The sequence below is a fragment of the Hipposideros armiger genome, unplaced genomic scaffold (genome assembly GCF_001890085.2).
Source record: "Hipposideros armiger isolate ML-2016 unplaced genomic scaffold, ASM189008v1 scaffold_46, whole genome shotgun sequence".
NCBI classification, from domain to species: Eukaryota; Metazoa; Chordata; class Mammalia; order Chiroptera; family Hipposideridae; genus Hipposideros; species Hipposideros armiger.
This window is the reverse complement of record NW_017731396.1, coordinates 1461228-1480683: the sequence shown is the minus strand read 5'-3', so window position 1 is coordinate 1480683 and position 19456 is coordinate 1461228. Positions and strand designations below refer to the sequence as shown.

Sequence of the window (19456 nt, the reverse complement as noted above, 5' to 3'; positions counted from 1 at the left end):
TTTTTTTTTTTATGGCAGCGTAGTGGTCCATTGCTAGGATGCATTGAAACCTACCTAGTAACCCAGACGTGGGAAGCCAGTCCATTTCCCACCTGCACGAGGTTTCTGCAGTTACCAAGAGACCTGGTCTCTCCCCAACCTTAGTCCTTGATGGTCTTAGACCTTAGCTGTCAGGGGGAATGGTCTCTGATGTCCTGTAATTTCATGACTTGGAGAAGAACCTTGTTCCATGCAAGAAAAGGGATACTCATAGTTCAAGCTACTGTATATCATTAACACGAAGTACACTTCGTTTAACTCTTGGAAGTACTTCAAGGTGTCCTCTGCCTTGCTTCAACCATCCTGGGTAACCCAACAAGCAACACCGAGCTTTGGTCTCACTGGCAAAGAGCTCGAGTGGAAATAGCTTGTGTCTGAGAGCCTTTCTGCCTCAAAACTCAGTTGGGATGTGAGCTTCTGTATTTCAAATACACAATAGGCAAATGGCCTTTCTACCAAAGTCTTCGTGGGGAAGCAGCCATGGGCGCTTGGATTCCCCCTGCTGTGCTGGGTCGCATTCTCTCTCCCCTGGAGGGTGTGATGCTGCCAGCGTCCTGCCAGTGTTGCAGCCAGATCCCCAACGAAAGTGTCCAAAATGCTGGCTGGGGATGATGCGGTGCCTCGATCTAAAGTCAGCACCTTTGTGATCAGCGGATGGGATAGCAAAATAAAGACACCGCGCCCACTGAAACAGCTGCTGCGATCATGTGAAAGGCGTCTCCCTCCCCTTCCCCTTTTCCGGAGGACCTGCCCCTTTCAGCTGGAGCGGGGCACTGGTTGTTCTGGGCACAGAGTAGGTCTGCTTTGGGCAAAGGTGAAGCACCCAGACCGTCTCTATGTCACCAGAGTGTCACCATGGGGGATGTATGGCATTTGGCATCTCTCCCCTATTTGATCTTTGATTTCGTGGCTGGCACTCCCCTCGCCCCTGTGTGGCACTTCCTGGGCTGTGGGCATGAAGAGGTTACAGCAGCCAGGAGCCCGCTGGGCTGAGTTAGCACTTCCCTCTGCATCCAGAACATCTCCAAGTAAAGGCCCTTTTGCGTTATGGAAAAGGGGTGGTGGCGTGGGCTGGGGGGCTGGCTGCAGTAGGTCCAGCGGGGGGCTCTGTAACCATGTCTCACTCCCCCCTCCGCAGCCTGGCAAGCAGGGGGACACGGGAAGAGAACGGCATCCAGACTGAAGGATGAACCACGGGCGTCTCGTGTCCAGAGCTGCAGAGAGCTCGCGCTGCGCTTGCCAGCCTCTCGTCCTCCCCCGTCTGCATCCGGCCGCCCAGGGGCACGCACCGACCCTGGACAGCGGCTCTAGGGCTCCGGGAGGACGCAAACCAGGGCCCGAGCTGCCTGAGCTGCCCAAGCGCTGGGCCTTCAGGCCAGCTCCCCGGGGAGCTCGGGGCAGCCTCGCTCCCTGCCCTCCTCCCTGGAAGGAGACACCGCGGAGCCCAGCAGTGCTTTTCCTGCAGCTGGCGCTGGGGCCCCAGCTCTCTCCAGCCAGCCACGGGGCTGAGCAGCTCCGTGGACCCTGCCCCTTTCAGAGGACAACCCGGGAAGACAGAGCGGGCGCCCAGGTCTCAGCCAACCCTCCCAGACAAGAGGAAACAAGTTCTGTTGCGTAAAACTTCTCTTTTGCTTTTGCATCGAACTCCTGTAGCTGAGCAAGATCTGCCGAATCCTGTAGGGTTTCATTTTCCACTTGATTGGTGCCTGAGAGAAACTGCAAGGAGTGGGTGGCAGCAGGAAGAAACCATATAAACTTCGGGGCAGGGACATTTTCTTGGAAGTGACAAGTGGCTTCAGACCTACGGTTCCCGGGCCAGCGACGACGTCATCCTTCACTGGGACACACCGGAGGGTCTGGTCTTTGTCACATGACCAACACCAAAGACCCCAGAGGAGCCATGGAATCCATGCTGGCGACATCCAGTTCTGCCACAGGCCCTGTCACCTTCTCCCATGTCTTCGGTCAGCAGTGCCAACTGATGGAAGCAGGTAGGAAGCGTGTCGTGTGGAAAGTGGGGCGTCATCTGGAGCTGCCAGTGGCAGAGGCTCCTGTGTGTCTCTGTCTGTGTGTCTGTCAACCCCATCTCTCCCTCGGTGTCATTTGGAATGTGAAGTTCAACTAGCCAGGGACGTGATTGTCTGGCATATTCACTTGAAAGTTTGAGGACATGCCACGAGATGGCATGTTCACCACTTGGGCAGGGGAAGGAGAGGCCCCCATTTGTCTCCTGTTACCTCTTTTCGCTGTGGCTGCCCAGACGGTGAGGGATGGTGCGTCTGGCGGGAGCTGATGATGGAGTATCTGTGGTCATCTTTCGGGGGCAGGTGCCAATCCTAGACATCTGGCTTTCTGTCCACTGGCCCCTCTCTGTGTTTAAGCCATGTCTCTCTGGTCCCCCGTTGGAGGAACTTGGATGCTCGCGGTGGTGTCGCCCTCGGCAGCCTCTCCCAGCCCCTGGCTCTGCTGTGGGGATTCCTCGTAGTCTTGGCTCGTGACTTTGTCTCCCAAAGGCTCATGTTTTATACAGAAGGGGAAAACTTGGTGTGGGCTGCAGCCTTACCCCGTGCCAGCCATCTTGCTGGGGTGTGCATTTGGTCACAAAGAGAACCGGGTGAGGGTGAACAGCATGGTGCAGATGGTCACCATGGCGGGGCCTGCAGACTGGGGCTCGATATGTGGTCATGGATTTTGCTGGGGTCACACAGGAAACCGGATGCCTGGGTTCCTGCTTCCTCAGAGGTCGTGCCTGCTGGTGGGAAAAGGGCCACGTGTTTCTCCCGTGGTTTCCTGGGTGTTAAAGTGTTAACTGTGCATTTTGGCTGAGTGTCTGGGAGAAGGTGAGACGAGCACTGTATTGAGTCGGTGTTGATGCTTTCACTGGGCGGCTACATAACCTGGGAAATTGCAGACCCTGCCCCTTTCCCTCGGGAATCCACCTCCAACTGCAAAATAAGAAAACGGGCCTCAGGGCTGCCTGGTCCATCCAGGCCTTAGATTCTGTGAGCTCCCAGCCGCCCAGTGCAATGGAGAAGACAACACTTGCGCTGCTTTCTAAGGGCAGGGTGTGCCTGTCTGCACAGGGAGACGACTCGGGGAGTGGGTGAATGAGGGCTCTGTTGCTAGACGGCCTGGGTTTGAGTCCCAGCTGCATCTGTTGCAGGTTGTGTGACCTCAGGAAAGTTACTTAGCGTCTCTGTGCTTCCGTTGCCTCAACTGTAAAATAGGGGTAACTAAGCACTACTTCATAGGGTCGCTGCAAAGATTAAATAAGTTAATACATGGAAAGGCTTAGAACCGTGCCTGGCACCCAACCAGCACTGCTTTTAGTGTCAAGTGTTTATTAGTATTTCTAAGGGGTGTGGGGGTGCTGGGCAAGCATCTTTCCATGGGCCAGTCAAGGCATCCCGTTCGCAGAGTAACTCAGCTGCCCTCGGGGCACTGAGCCCCCTTCCTCTCCACCCCTTGGCTTGTCCAGAAGGTGGAGAATCTCTTTCTTTCCCCCCTTGCCAAAATCTATAGAATGTGTGACCAGCAGTATTTCAGCCGCCACTACTTCTACCCAAGAAGGGCTCGGGGGGCTTCCTGGACCTGGGTTCACACACCACCCTACTTCTCTGAAGTTATTGTGGGAGGCAGACTGGGTTTCGAAAGTGCCTCAGTGAGTCCCCTGTGGCTTCATTCTCTCCACTTTTGGAGGGACCCAGGCCTCAATCAGGCTGTGAAATCCTCTGTCTCCCCAAAGAAACATGCTCCCCAAAGAAACGCAAAGAGGACCAAGGAACTCGGAAGGTGAAAGAGGCTGAGAACAAACATGGCTCCATCTCCCGCCAGCCGTTTGTAGCCCAGTGGTAGCACAAATGAGATCTTAAACGCAGCTGAAAATGGTTCCGTGACGCCAGGGGCTCGGAGCTGGGTTCCTCACGTCTGTTCCTGAGTGAGAGGCAGCTGTCGCTTGTGTTCGCGGAGCCCCTGCTACCTGCCCTCTCTGCGTAGTGCCAGGAACCACAGAATCTGCCGAGTAAGTCAGGCCCTTCCTGCAGGAGACGATGGTCTAGTTGGTGGTCAATGTAAACATATAGGGGAAAAGAGAATTACACAGGTTGTGGCTTTTTAATGATTCCATTTTCTGACCAACCCTTTCTATAGACTTTACATCAACTGTCTTACTTGATTTTCAAAAACCCTAGCCAGTTTCCACAGGCAAGGGGACCACTCAGGGGTTGCCTGCATGCCCACGTTCACGCAGCTGGGAAGTGGAGAAAGGGCAAGGTGAGTCCTGATCAGGTGCTCAGGCCTGTGCCTCTAACCGCTAAAGCCTGTGGTCCCCGGTGATGACTTGGGTTCATCCTTTATGTCTGCAAGTATTTCGTGCCTCGGGAGAAGTTGACTCCTGCGAGATGGAGCGTGCTTAGTGGGGTGCAGGGAGGGGAGTGAGCATAAAAGGGCACATTGGGTTTAGGGGGGCAGGAGTAGACCCCTGCAACAAGAGTGTAATTGGGCATGAGTGGGGCCATGGAAAGAATATAGAGTTCTTTCTCATGCAGTCCCAGTTCAGCTGTTTGTTGGCTGTGTGAACTTGATAAGCTCTGAATCCCTAGACCAGGGGTCGCAAACTACAGCTCTGGAGCCAAATCTGGCCCATCGTTTGCTTTTTTTTTTTTTTTAAGATTTTATTGGGGAATTGAGGGAGGGAACAGTGTTGGGGAATTGGGGAAAGGGAACAGACAAGTTGCTGTCCTTTGTTCTTCAGTCTAGTTGTGGAGGACGTTGCCTCACTGGCCCAAGTTGGCACCATCATTGTGCTCTTCCCGGGTGAGGCAGATCAGTCGCTGGCTTCTGGATGGCCACTCACAGCGGCTGCTGGCTACACACGGTAGCCTATGGCAACCCACTGCAGCAGGGGTTGCAGCCTATGCCATTGCTGGCAACTCACAGCAGCCCAGCTCCAGGTTGAGCTGTTGTTCAGCATCTTAGCTGTGGAGGGCAGTGTCACTGGCCCTCATATGTGGGATCCGAACTGGGGCCCTCTGGTGTCCCAAGCCAGCTCTTAACCAATGCGCCACTCGGCCGGCCCCATCGTTTGCTTTTATAAATAAAGTTTTATTGGTATACAGCCACGTCTATTCACATTCATTTTGTCTGTGGCTGCTTTTGTGCACAACGGTAGAGTTGAGTCGCTGTGACCAAGATCGTCTGACCTGCAAAGCTGAAAATATATACTGTCCTGCCCTTTGCAAAAAAAAGTGTGCTGATCCCTGCCCTAGATTAACATACGTAGGCACAGAACAGGGGTGGGCAGAATTTGCGTGGGACAACATAAAAGGGTACAAGCCCTAGGAGAATTGGGCCCCGACTCATGCGTCCTTGCTGGAACCATTGCCGCTACATAGGCCTTGGTTTCCTCATATCGTTCCCCGTGACCTCCACTCCACCACACACACACGCAGTAACATTTGCTCCAGGAAGCATTTGGAGTAGATCTGAAAGTCCTAGTAAGAATAGAGTATCCTGCATCGTGCTGGTTTCCAGTAGGAACTGTGCGCCCAGATCCGTAGCACCTGAGCTGGGCAGGATCACATCTGTCTCCTCTTTAGAGCCGCCCTGCAGGTAAGCGGTTCAGTTCTTACGTAACGAGTGAAGCTGAGGTGTTGGCAGAATGGGACTTCAACGTTACATGTCCAACCCCAGAGCCTGGACTCACAGAACAGTCACAGGGATGTAGAGCACAGCACAGGGGATAGAGTCAGTGATATGGTAACAACTATGTATGGTGCCAGGTGGGTACCAGACTTATGGGGGGCTCACTTCGTAAGGTATATAAATGTCTGTTGACTGTGTTATACTCTTGAAATGAACATAATATTGTATGTATTAAAAGTACATTAAAAAAATAAAACCATGGCCTGAAATGGCAAAAAAACACACCCCACCTTTCTCAAGGGTGTGGAGGAGAGAGCAGTTCTGGCACTTCAATTGCCTTTGGTGCTGCCGCCCGTCCTTGTCCCTCTCCATGGCCCCTCTTCACCCCACTTCAGAATGGTTAGTCCTGTGAAGTAAATTCTCTTCTCTTTCAGACCACCTTCCCCCACCCCCGCCCTAAATTTCTTCCCCTTTCCTTTAGCTCCTGCTGTAGCCCAAAATGGTAGGTGAGAAGTTAGCCTGGCCGGGCAGGCATGATTGATGGGTGCAGGCGCGGTTTTAAGGTCTGTTTTGTATCCCCAAAAGGTGGTGGTCTCAGACCTGCTTCATGTCTGGCCGTTTCTCCAGTGGGAACAGGATGTTTGGACATCTAGATAAGGAATTATTGTCGTTACCACTGGCAATGGAGCCTAACCATGGCTAGTACTTTTTCGGTGCTTGTTCTGGGATGGTCATTGTGCTAAGTGCTTACATGTTACCTAGCTTTGTTCTTGTCATATCCTCATAAGGCAAATAAAATCACTCCCATTTTATAGGTGAGAAAACTGAGGCCCATAAAGGGAACTGTTTCTCTTAACTAGTCAGTGGTTGAGTCAGGATTCAAATTCAAGCCTTCTGGGTCCTGTTCTTCTGTCCGTCAAATTTCCCAAGTCCTCCAGGGTTTCGTCTGCAGATGAATTGTTGACCATCTGTGCAGGCGAATGCGTATTTGCTGAATAAACGTGGACTCTGTAGCAATCGGAGACACTGAAGATAGTGCCCGCCCTCCAGGCGTTTGTAGCTTTAAGGGAGCATGGCCAATATCTTCTGTGTTTTCACACCGCCATCCATAATGTGTTGTGTTGTGACTCCTCTTCCTCGATGCCTTCTTTATTAGACTCTGAACTTCCTGAGGTTAGGGACCATCATCTTGGTCGTCTCGGAGTCCTCCAAACCCCCATGGGGTCGGTGACATTGCAGTTGTCATCATCAGTAAGACGCTGACAGGTTTGTTTTAAACCAAGTCATCTACCCTTTTACAGGATGGCTGTCAACCTCATTGGAAGCTGTTAGCACGATAAAAAGGTCTTAGTGGAATCTGGCAAAGTAAAATGTGGCTATGTTCATTCTCTTTCTCAAGACTAATTCTTCAGAGCCCTCAAGTTAGCTCGCAGAACCAAGGGCAGTGGGGAACACGGTTTATCCCAGTTGTCCCTTGGGCTGCTCACACCGATTCCTCTTATCTCCAGGCTCGGTCAACTTCTTGTGCATAATGGACAATGTGGCGGGCGCTGGCCACTCAGCACCCTCGCCTAGCAACTCCTCCCTGCCCGGTGTCCCACCCTCCATCTCAAGGTAGGGTTTTCTCAGCATCCTGGTCACCTCCTTAGGATGCAGGTGCTGTCAGCAACAACCCCTGCACCATGCCTTGGCCGCAGAAGTTCCCACCGATGGTGCTTGTTTGAGTAAAAAGCAATAGGGACAAGTTGGGACATGAAAGCATTAAAATAAGCTGTGTATGCAGGACCCCATCTTATGAAAAGTGCTGTCATCCCGAATAGGTCGTTACACCAGAAGCAGCAGCCGGTCTCTCACTGACTTATTTCTGCAGAGATCGGCTTGTCAGAGGCAGGGGCATGTGGTTATTAGCACGCACTTAAGAGCTCAACTGCTCGGGTTTAAATCCCAGTTCTCCTGTTCGCTAGCTGTGTGGCCTGATGCAAGGACCTTAACCTCTCTGGGCCAGCTTCCTCCTCTATAAAATGAGGATAATAGTTTACCTACTTCATAGGGTTGTGGTGAGTCTGACAATGTGTTCATATGAATAAAGCGTTTATCACAGTGCTTGGCACGGAATTCAATATACATGAACATTTGCTGTCTGTCTTAGCTCAGGCTGCTATCACAGAACACCACAGACTGGGTGGCTTCAACAAAAAAACCCTTTAATTCTCACAGTTCCGGAGACCGGGATGGCTAAGATCAGGGTGCCCGCAGATCCGGTGTCTGGTGAGAGCCCTCTTCCCGTCTTCTCACTGTGTCCTCACATGGCAGAAAGCAGAGAGGCGCAAACTCGCCTGTGTCTTCCTATAAGGGCACGAATGCCATCAGGAGGGCTCCACCCTCATGACCTAAGCACCTCCCAGAGGCCCCACCTCCTAACACCATTGTCTTGGGGAGGAGAATTCCAACATAGGAATTTGGGGGGTAGGGGGACACAAACATTCATTGCACAACACTTATTTCTTATTAGCACCTCTGCTCTGTCTTGTCTAGTGAGACAAAGTTTAGTAACGCCAGGAATTAAAACATTCCTTGTGGTCATGTCATTCGGATCAGTAAAAAGATGCTATAATACTTTTTTCCTTTGGCTAATCATTGTGGTTGGAAACCACCCTTAAACCCAACATTTGTTCTTTCATTGACACCCAAGGCCAGGAATCGCCGGATCTATGAGAGCTTCCCTCCACCAATCACAAAGGGTGTGTAAGGAGGGTCCTCATTGGATCCAGCTTACCTGGGACATGCCCAGGTCATGTCTCTTCCTGGCATAATTATTAATAGCATCTGCATTCACTTTCAAGCATGTCCTTGTTTGCGTGATAAATTAGACGGTCAGGTTTAATAAGGGGCAGCCGAATCAATAAAATTCAAAGGTTATTCAATGAAATGTGGAGCATCTGTTCGTGGAGGCAGTAGGTTAAGGTTAAAAGACAGCGGAAGAAGGGAGTACAGTAATACCTTGGTTTGCAAGCATAATTCGTTCCGGAAACAAACTACTCATAATGCAAGACATCGCTCGTTTACCAAGTTAAACTGTACGTATTAGAAATGTTTGCTCGTTTTGCAGAACACTCGCAAACCATGTTACTCGCAATCCAAGGTATCACTGTATTTGGCTTGGAACGTGGGTCAGCTGGGTCAGGTGGGCTGGGCACTGCCTCTCAGGGTACTATGCAGTATGCTGGTGTTGCCAGGTCCGTTCTCCAAAAGAAGTGCTCAGCTTTGTATTATAAAGATGCCCATTCTATTTCCGAATGTTTTGTGGCATTTTCCAGTTCACCGGATTCCCTGAAGAAGAAATACACCAAAGAGCCTCAAGGCTGGGGAGAGAGACGCACAACCCACTGCGGTGGGCTGCTTCTCGGAGGGCTGGAGGTTGAAGCCGTGCTAACAGGACATGCTGTCTGGAATGGTGGGACTGGCCCAAGGTCCCCCGGCCCACCTCTTCCCAGTCTTCGCGTTGCTTTGGCCCATTCCTGACTTTGCCCCTGGGCTTTCCTGAGTGTGCGACTGGCCTTGGTTTCTGCTCCCTCTTCACCCCTCAGCCACTGACAGACCTTGCGTCTGTTTCTCACGGTCCCCTTTGCTTCAGGGGCTGGGTCAGGCATTCACCCTGGAGTATTTCAGAAACTCACTCTATGCCAATTGGGCATCACCAAAGCCAGAGCCAGGCAGGGCCGGGACTGAGCGTCATTGCAGGGCATGCTTCCTCTGCAGACATGGTCTCCCCACCCATGGGAGGGAGCTGAATGCCTCCCTGGAAATCCTCTCCTGCTGAAAATCTGCCCTTCTAGGCCAGTCGGGCAAACGGACCAAGAGATTATGTCGTGCTTCTCCTAAGACCCATCAGCTTGTGTGAAGACCATGCAAAGGGGAACAGCCTGTGCCCGTAGGTAATGTGTGGCTTCCTGGCCCCATTAACTTAGAGGGAAGAAATAGCCTACGTGGGCAGTGTTGTTTCCGCCTCTCGAGTCGTGTCCCTATCCTCAGTTAGTGGCTGGAACCTTGATAGAAAGTATGTTTCAGCTGGAATTTTCCCCCTGAGAGGTCATCTCCACCACGAAATGGAACTTTCTAGGATCATAGGGGCACCTCCTCCAGACTCAGTGTTCCACTGACGGCTAGAAATGGGCTTTGCGTTTCCCCACCATCATCAGGGATCCGTGCGCTAGGTCTCTCCACGATGAGATTGGGTGACTCCTGGGGAAGTCCCCTGGGAGCTGTGCCAGGCGTGTGACAGAGTGAGTCTAGGGCCTAAATTCAGTGTTAAACCCGAGGGGCTGGCAGAGAAGACCCCTGCCCTGGGCTCTAGGTCCAGACACGGCAGGAGTGGCAGTGCTCCTGAGGGGTGCATATCTGTGTGTGTGCACGCATTTGGAATGACCAAGGCTGGCATCACCTGTGTCCCTGCTGCCCTCAGGCCCAAGCCCTCCTCCTGGGCAGGGATTCTAAAGAGAACCAGGCCCTGGAACCACTGACACTGTCCCCTTGTCCAGCAGCCCGTCCATCAACAAACCAGACTTGTGCTGTCCTCGCCCAGCTTCAGAGTGTTGTCTGGGCAACACGAGGCTGAATTAGCCTGGCCATCTGCAGGTTGGATTCTGGCGAAAGTGCAGTCTCCCAACGAGAAGTTTCTGGATGGGATTGGGAATAACTTCAGTTGTAACCTCTTTAGATGTTAATTTTGGTTCCCAAGCATTGTACAATTGTAGAATTGTACGGTGGATAGAGAACAAGAGAATACGCTCGTCCTAAACTACAGTTGATTCTCTGGGAGATCCACTGGGGTCTGGAGAAAGCGATAGCCACACATTCGTTTATAATACAGAGTAGCAGCGGTAGGGGTAGAAATAGAATACCAGGAGAAGAGCATTTGCTCTCCACTAGTCTGTAGAAATTGGATAATTTAGATTAAAGAACGCTCCAGCCACATTTTAGCAGCTCGTCAATGTTTCTGCTTGAAACAGAATTCCCGGAGTTTGTTGTATATGAAGACATAATTTATTTTTAGGTCCATCAGGGAGCCTGTCACGTGGGTTGTTCAGAAGGCTGGCTTACCAGTGAAATAGAGACCCCAGCAACATGCTGTCTTGCGGCCTAGAAAGACTCTCTTGCCTGGTCTAGCATGAAGGAGCGGCCAGTTGCCGTGGAGGGTGACGACCAAGGTCATGAGAAACTTGGAGGGTTTCAAAGGAGCACGGGGTTTCTTGCACAAAGCCTCTTGCCATAGGCCCAAGCTCAGCTCTTTGGCCTTGACGACTGGTTGGCAAAGAAAGCGCCAGCTGAAATAGCTTATTCCCCTGAGCCATAAGTGTTCATTAAAAATCCAATTTGTCAGGTGCTACCATCCTGGTTGTCCCCAATTTAAACAAAAGCTCCTTTGTGGCCACTGGCACTTGAGAATAGAACCTTGGAGCCGAGTGGAGGCCAGAAGGCAGCCGGTGGAGCCGTCACAGCTTTCCTTGGTAAAGAGTTGGTCCCTGATAAATGAGCACTGGGTGGCCAAGAAGGACGCTTTGCTATTACCTTGTCCCTTGCTGGACTAAAGAATTGTGACACCTGAGTTTCACTTTCAAGGGTCATAAACTTCTCCAGCGATGGAACAGGCCCAGTGTCTGAGCTGTAGAAGCTGTTGTGTTTGCTGAAATCTCTGGTTACGGGACGTAGGCTCACCCCACATAGCATATGGCAGAACTGCGAAGGACTTCCATCAGTGGGAGGAGAACGTAAAATATACAGGTGTTTTTTAAGACCAAAGAGAAAGGACGAGGCAGCTGGTTGGGCTGCCTTCGTTTGCACAGTGGGTGGTGTGTGACAGATGAGATCTACCCATCAGCACAGTAGGCAGGTGCTTTCTTCCCCTATGAGATCTCTCTGCAGAAGAAAGATGGGCAGTTGGGCAGAGCTTAGGCATTCAAGTTTCTTATGCAAACACAAGGTGACTGAGGATCCTAGTACCCATCTTGAGCTGTGGGGTTGGTTGACACACCACTCAATCACACTAGTTCTTCAACAACAACGAGAAAGAATGGGTCTGCAAGGGAGCTTACAGTCCGGGTAACATTGGGGTAATGTCAATTAATGACTCTTTGGGTCTCTCTCCCTCCTGGGGTGCCTGACATTAAAAATGTCTGTAAAGCTACAAAAGGCTGCGTGCTTCACTCAGCGGCAGGAGGAGAAGCAGGGAGGCATAGGTCACGCTCTCTTTCCAGGTGGTGGTGGGGGGGGGACGGAGTCTAGCCTTGGAGGGTGGCCAGATTATGCAGAAGGGAGAATCTGCCTGGATCTGCTGTGTTTCAGTCAGACTTCCGCTCCCCGACAAGCTTTTGCACCTGCTTTATTGCCCACCTGCTCCCACGCCCACATTTTCTTCGGAGAATCACAAATCAATATTCAGTGCTTGGGCTTATTCAGAATAAAATGTCTTTCTTGGCTTCTTATGATTAAAGCCTGGCTTGAAAATGTAGTGGGTCTAATTAAGCTTTTATGAGGGGAAGGGACTACTTCTGTCAGCCTTACTGAAAGACGCTGTCTGAGCAAAAACACGTGAGGATAAAGGGAGGATGGAAATTGGGGGTGGAGATGTCGAAGGGAGAACAGGGGCAGCTCTAGCCCCTGTTTGATGGGCTGGCTTTAGGCAATTTCATTTCAAATGTTAAGGTGCACAGAGCCCTCCTTTGAACCCAGATGGTGGTTGTCAGCCTCACCCCTGTGAGTTGGAAAGGCTGACCAGGAAGGGCCCTGATGCTACTCCCAAAAGGGACATTGGGACGGTCCCCTTTAAATGGGTGCTAACTGCCACCCAATGTTTGGGGCTCTTCCATAATGAGACGAGATCATAATCCTCCTTGGATGACTCAGAAGCATTGGAGTTCCTGCTTCCTGATGCTAAAAGGAGAACGTCACTTCTCTTGAGGGCTATCATAACTCTGCCATTTTAGAAATCGCATCTTAATATCCATGTCATCACATCCAGCACCGGGAGGTCCAGGCAGAAGCGTTTTGAGTGGAAAGCTATGTCCTCAAAAATTTTGTAAGGCCTGATGCCACTCTGCAAAAGGGAAAGACATGATGGATGAAGACAGTTGTCTGCCCGAAGTCGGGGCTGGGGTTAATCTCCCACCCCCACCCCAGGAGTCCCTTCTAGGTGATTCCACAGAGCATAAAAGTTAAAAGTAAGGGTTTGGTGTCAGATCTGAGTTCAAGCTGTGCTGTTCTACTTATTGATTGTGAGACTCTGGACAAGTTTGTTTTTTCCCCCATTCTTGATTGTTTCAAATCTCTCCAAAGCTTTTTGTATAATATAACCTTTCCAGAAGGTAGGACCTTGAGGTTGAGATGAAAGTGTCCGGGAAGGGTTTGAGGACCACGTGCTTGGAGTAGCACAGGGACGACTGTGGCCGACCCAAGGCTGCAGAGGAGCGGAGCTCTCGGAGAGCCTGGCTTACCCAACATGGCCATCACCCCGAGCGCACGGTCAGGTCTTACCCTTGGTGAGTGCCCTGTTTTTCCAGGCCGGGAGAGACCACTCTTTCCTCCCAGCCTGAGGGGCCCACTGAAGTTCCTCACCCAAACTCTTGTGTGTTAGGGCTACTTTGGTGGCTGCGGAGTTGGCAACTTGTCCAATTGGTACATGAGTGCACACTTTAAAAAGGCCACAGGAACCTGTCACTTGACAGGATAAACAGGTGCCATTGAACACCCTCCTGTCACTCCAGCTCCAGGGCCCCCAAGGGCTGAGGTGGGTGTTAGCCTTATAGGATCCCCTCCTGTCTAAGGGGAGAAATGAAGACCTGCATTGAAAAAAAAAATCAGATGATGAAATTGGTGAGCGGTTGACTGGAGTTTCCGTTCTGCAAAAATGGAATCCTGTCACAAATTCTGTCATTCCACCCAAGATTTCCCTATTGTCCGGGCATCACAGAGAAACCAGAGGGCAGCCTGGCGGGGCCCAGAAGTGGTGTGCAGAGAGACACCTGGGCAGAACGGGCTTGAAATGGAGCCGGAGCTGTCTCTTACTGTGCTGCTGGTCATGGGGGCCGAGGCGGGGGTGCTGGAGTCTCCTGTAATGTTAGTGTAAGAAGGAGGAGAGGAAGTTTCCCCCCAGGCCGAGGTGTGGTGGGGCATACGGAAGAGGCACAATGCCTGGTCCTTGCTGCCAGGATAGGCAAACATGGGCAATAATGAGAGGGTGGAAGCACATGAGAGGGGAGAGGAAGTCAATCATAGGATCTTATAGAGTGCTGTGGGGTGGCCTCTGTCTGGTCAGGCAGAGACGTGTGTGTGGTGGGGGGCGGGGGCGGGTCTTGACTTGGATCTTCCTTGTGCTGTGGGTTTGGTTCCTTTGGGGAGGAACCTCAGGCTCCCCGCTGCCTGCAGTGGAGCGCGAGACAGTCTGCCGGCCCCGTGAGTGCGAGAGGTTTGGTTAGATCACAGGAGCGTTCTGGGCCGTGTGAGGTCAGGCATTGATTCTGTGGCTCCACTGTTCCCCTCAAGGGCTTCTTCTTTCCAGCAAGGCGATTCTTGCAGACTGGCACGTTGGGCTGGTTTTCTTCTGATCTCTGGGGAGACGGCAGCCACTGCTATTCATGGCTCTGCCCTCCGCTCACCTCTTGGCTAGGACTTCTTAAACTTTTCCAATTGAAGTCTACTTTGGCCAAGCAAGTAGAGCTTCAAGGTGATGACCCTTTTTGGAGTGCTGTTGTGACTTTGAGACTACTTAGGAAGGTTGTGTAAAACACAGGCTCACAGCCTTACCCCAGAAATTCTGCTTGTGGGGTCTTATGGCCGAATCTCAGTAAGAGCTCCCAGGAACCCCTGCTTCAGGTGGTTGGAGACACATTATCCTGTGCAGTGACAGTCAGAGTCATCCCAGACCAGCATCGCTTGGGAACTTGCTAGAAATGCAGATTCTCGGCTCCACCTCAGACCTACTGAATCAGAAACTGGGGGTAGGGCCACAAGTTGGGGTTTCAGCGAGCCCTCCTGGTGATTCTAAGGCGTGCGGAGGCTTGAGGACCAATGCACTAGGGTTTGCAAGAACCAGCAGTGTGATGAACAAATCTCAAGCCCCACTCATTCACCCCATGCTCCAAATTCCAGGATGAACAGGCCAGGTGTAATTTTGATTAGTTACAAATCTGGTGATATGAAAAAAATCACAAGGAAACTAAAAATTATAGGGAAACTATTCTTCGAATTCTTAGTGTTACCCTCCTGGAATCATGGGTGTGTCACTGCACTATGAATGCTGGCTTTGTGAGCCCGGGCAAGCTACCCGACCCTCCTGAGTATCAGTTTCCTCAGCTGTAAGATGGGGGTAATACAATATCACTGTTTACCTCAAAAGTGTTAACACTCGTATGAATTGCATAGAACAAGCCAGGACAGCTAGTAATGTCTGCTAAAGATCCGAGACAGAATTCTAAGATGACCCTGAGATTCCCACCTCCAGGTGGGTGGCATCTGTGAGTCTGAGGAGGCTGCCACTCACTTGATTAGGTTATGTTATATGGTAAAGGTGACGGGCTGTCACTGCAAGGTCACATTATGTTATATGACTCCATCTGAGCCGACTAGGGAGAGAGTCCCCTGCTGACCTTGACAAAGCAAGCAGCCATGTTATGAGACAGCCCCGTGGCAAGGACCCCAGAGTGGCTCTGGGGGCTGAGTATGATCCCTGAATAGCAGGGAGCAAGGAAATGGGGACCTCTGTCACACAGCTGCAAGGAAGGAAATCCTGCCAATAATTGGAATGAGTGTGGAAGATTCTTCCTCAGAACCTTCAGATGAAGACACGGTGTGGCTGATGCTCTGACTGCAGCCCATGAGAGCTCTGCACAGGACCCAGGAATGCTGTGCCTGGGCCTTGGATGCACAGAAACAGATAATCAATGGGTGTTTCACCAAGCTGCTAATTTTGTGGCAATTTACTACATAGTCATAGAAAATACACACAATTGTGTGTGTGTATTTATGTATTTACATACATGCATCATACGTACATACACATATATGCATATATATATATATGCACACACCCACCCCACCTAATCAGCAGTTTTCCTATGGTGGATCAGAAGGACCTTAGCCACCCCTTAGGTGGATGGTGGGTGGTACAGTAACTGGGGACCACAACTCCTTTGGGGGCTTACAAACTTGTTTTAATTTCTTTTAAAATCAGAAGAAAAAAAAGTACACTGTAGGCCAACCCAAATGTTTTAGTATATAGTATTACATATTAAAAGATTACTATATTTGTCTTCAAATACCAACACAGCCCTAAACTATAATTTATAATATTTTTATGGAAGAAGACACCCACAGAGGCAGATGTGCTTAAGGCCCATGAAAGCCACAACGTGGCCCCCGGTGGACTGTGGGGGCTCCTGTCCTCCCCAGGAGGCATCTTTTGACTTCTCATTCCCCACCCAGCCCCCAGCCCTGGCGCTGTGCACACCAAGCTTGCCTCCCCACGCCCCTTGTCCTTGTTGACACCCCTGGCTGGACCGTCTCTGAGCTGGTGGCCGTTCTAGATGGAGGACGCTCGGGAGCAGACACAGGGCTCAAGCTTGCATGCCCCGATGGGCCCTTTTTAGCACTGGCGGGAGGGGAGAGGCCTGAGCCTGGTGTCCCCTGGTCTCCCCTCCACCTTCTCCACCTTCCTTTTCTCTGCACACCTTCTGCACGTGGTCTGTGGCGCACATCAGCGTCTACTCATGGCTTGGCTTAGGATTGTTTGGTTGTTAGCGCCATAAACTAATTCTGGATTGAAACGAAAAAATCCAGAACCCACCAGGATGATTTCAGAGAATTAAAGGAGAGGTAAAGAACCAGGCTTTGAAAGAAACTGGCAGCAGGACATCCCTGGGCGGTTCGTAGAGTGGGTGACCTCGGTAGCGAGACGTACACGGCAGGGTCTCTGAGGCTTTCCCGGCAGGGCGGCCGATCGGCTCCAGCTGCCTTGGGTGCTTGCATCCTGCAGGCCAGGCGTGGATTCCTAGGAGCCAGGGGCTTTGTGGCTGAGCTTCAGTCAGGAGCTCGCCTGCTCTGCTGGGAGAGCTCCTGGGTTGACAGCCCGTCGGAGCTGCACACAACGGACCAGGGGTATCAGACACGCAAACAGCGGTGGTGGAGCTGCAGTTGGAACACAAGCCAAGACTGGCAGCCAGGATGGGGCTGGAGATGAAACTGTGGGCGTCGCAGGCGTATAGATGATATTTAAAGCCTCCCTTCAAACTCTTTCGTGAAGATACATTTGATGGACTCCTTTATTCTGACCTTTTTCTTCATGAGCTTCTTGGTATTCAAGTGTTCTTTCCTTTCTGGAATAACATGGAGATGAGATGGTGGGCTTTTCTAATGGTCTTACCGAGCAAAGTAAACAATTCACAACCTTTGTCCACCCAGGGGACAGTAACACTTGAAACATTGAATTAAAACATGTAGAAGAATGTGCATGAATCTGAAATGCAGTGCAGCTCAGTGAATTTATCACAAAGTGGATGGCCCTGTGTAAGCTCCGCCCAGCTCACCAGCTACGACGCTATCTACACCTGGAGGTGCTCAGACCCTCTTTTGATCACCCCCCCTCCCCGCCCCACCTTCTCCCAGAGGTGACTTCTATGCTGACTTCTTCCATGAGAGTGCAGTTATCCCTGTTTTTTGAACTTCCTTTGAATGGAATCATACAGCATGTTTTCCTTTCTGTCTGGCTTCTGTTTCTCAACCTGTTGTGGGATTCATCCACATTGTGACGTGCAGTGGGTTCTTTTCCATCGCTGTATAATCTTCTGCTGTACGAGTATATCACACCTGTTTAATATATCCATTCTACCATTGATGGTCCTTCCGGTTGTTTCTGGTTTTTGACCCCTTTGGACAGTGGCTCTGTGCTTTCTTGCACAAGTCCTTTGGTGTGTCGTGCCCACACGTCTCTAGGGGTGGGACTGGGTGTGCCTATGTCAGCTTTAGAAGCTGACGCTCTTTCGGAGTGGTGTGCCAGCCTATGCTCTCACCAAATGCATATGAGAACTCCGGTGGCTCTACATCCTTTTGCCAACACTTGATGTTGTCTGTCTCTTTCACTTTAGCCGTCCTGGTGGGTGTGGAGTGGCAGATCCTTGCTGTTTCCATTTGCATCTCCCTGATGACTAAATGGGGGTGAACATCTCTGTTTAGTGGACGTTTGGATATCTCCTTTTGTTGAGTATTTGCTCAAGGCTTTTGTCCATTTTTTTTTTGGTGGGGTTGTCTGACGTTTTCTTTTAGAATTGTAGGAGTTTATATATGATATGGAATGCAGTCTGGGTCACAGATATGCTCTCCCACTGTGCGGCTTGCCTTTTCGCCCTCTTAGTGGAGTCGTTTGATGAGCAGACGTTTCTAATGTTAATGTAATCCACAGTATTCATCTTTTCCTTGATGGAAAGTGCTTTTTGTGTCCTGTTTAAGAAATCTTTGCCTACCATGAGGTCTTGATATTTGGATCTAACATATACATGAAATTGATTTTTGTGTAGCGTGTGAGTGATGAGTCAAGATTCTTCTTTTACGATGCGAATATCCTATTGACTCTGCACCATTTATTGATCAGGTTATTCTTTCCCCCGTGCTCTGCAGTGCTCCCTTTGTCACGATTCAAGTGTCCATACGTGTGGTGTGGTTTCTACTCCCAATTCTGTTCTCTTGATCCATTTGTCTGTCCTTGTTGACCGTCTTAATGACTGGCACACGAGTCTTGCTGTAGAGGGGTGAGAGGCCTCCAGCCTCGCTTGGACTGTAACTGGTGAGCTAGCCAGGGATCCAGGTCAGACGTACCGCTCGGAGGCATGCGCATCGTCGCGTCTGGAATGGTGAAAGCCAGCTTTCCCACACGCTCACGGCATGCAGACCCACGCCAAGCCCTTTCTCTGCACTGTCTTCATTATTCTTTGGGGTGTTTATCATCCGAGGATGGATGATATTGGAAACAATTCCTGAAAGTCAGATTGTCTTGGTTGTTGTTGGCCCTTAGCATTCCCATAACACACCTTATAATCAGTTTATCAATGCTCACCCTGAAATACTGATGTAGTTTGATTGGGATTTTATTGATTCATGGTCAATTTGAGGAGAATAGGTATCTTTTCAATACTGACTCTTCTGATGCAGGGGCAAACTTTCTATGAAGATCTGATAGTAAATATTTTAGGCTTTGAAGGACAGACAATGTCTGTTGCAACTACTCATCTGTTGTATAATGAAAGCAGCCATAGACAGTATGCCAATGAATGACTGTAACTGTGTTCCAATAAAACTTTATTTATAAAACGGGACAGTGGGCCAGATTTGAACGTGGGCTGTAGTTTGCCGACTCCTGTTCTAATCCATAAACATCTCGTCCGAGTTCTTTCATGTCTTCTTGCTCTGTGAAATCCAGAAATCTGGGCACCATATTCTGTTATCGTCCACCACACCTTGTAATCCCCGCCTCATGTTTCTGTCCTGCACCGTAGTTATTTGCAGTTTTATTGGAGTCTCTGATCAGGTCGTGAGCCATTTGAGACCAGGGGCTGGGGTTTTTTTTCCCACTTCTGCTATCTCCATGGTCTCTGGCAGACATACTGGTGCAATTACTTGGATTCAAACCTGATGCTGAAGAGGGAGGGGGCGAGGAGGGGCTTCGAAGCCTGCCTGTGGGGCCCGGGGCCCTGACGTGCTCTGACTTCTCTGTAGTGTTTTTAGGGAAGAT

At 50.6% G+C, this 19456-nt stretch overlaps 1 protein-coding gene across 3 annotated transcripts in view; it reads left to right on the top strand.

The window, feature by feature from the left end:
• Positions 1–1142: 1142 nt before the first annotated feature.
• KAZN (kazrin, periplakin interacting protein) overlaps positions 1143–19456 on the top strand; it is a 1129979-nt gene continuing 1111665 nt past the window's right edge. The window contains exon 1 of one of the 3 annotated variants that reach the window (XM_019639772.1): positions 1143–2030. In XM_019639772.1, coding sequence (XP_019495317.1) covers positions 1910–2030 — 121 coding nt within the window. In that variant the 5' untranslated portion in view covers positions 1143–1909. The remainder of the gene's footprint in view (positions 2031–19456) is intronic. The other 2 variants (XM_019639766.1, XM_019639765.1) reach the window with 2 other exon arrangements.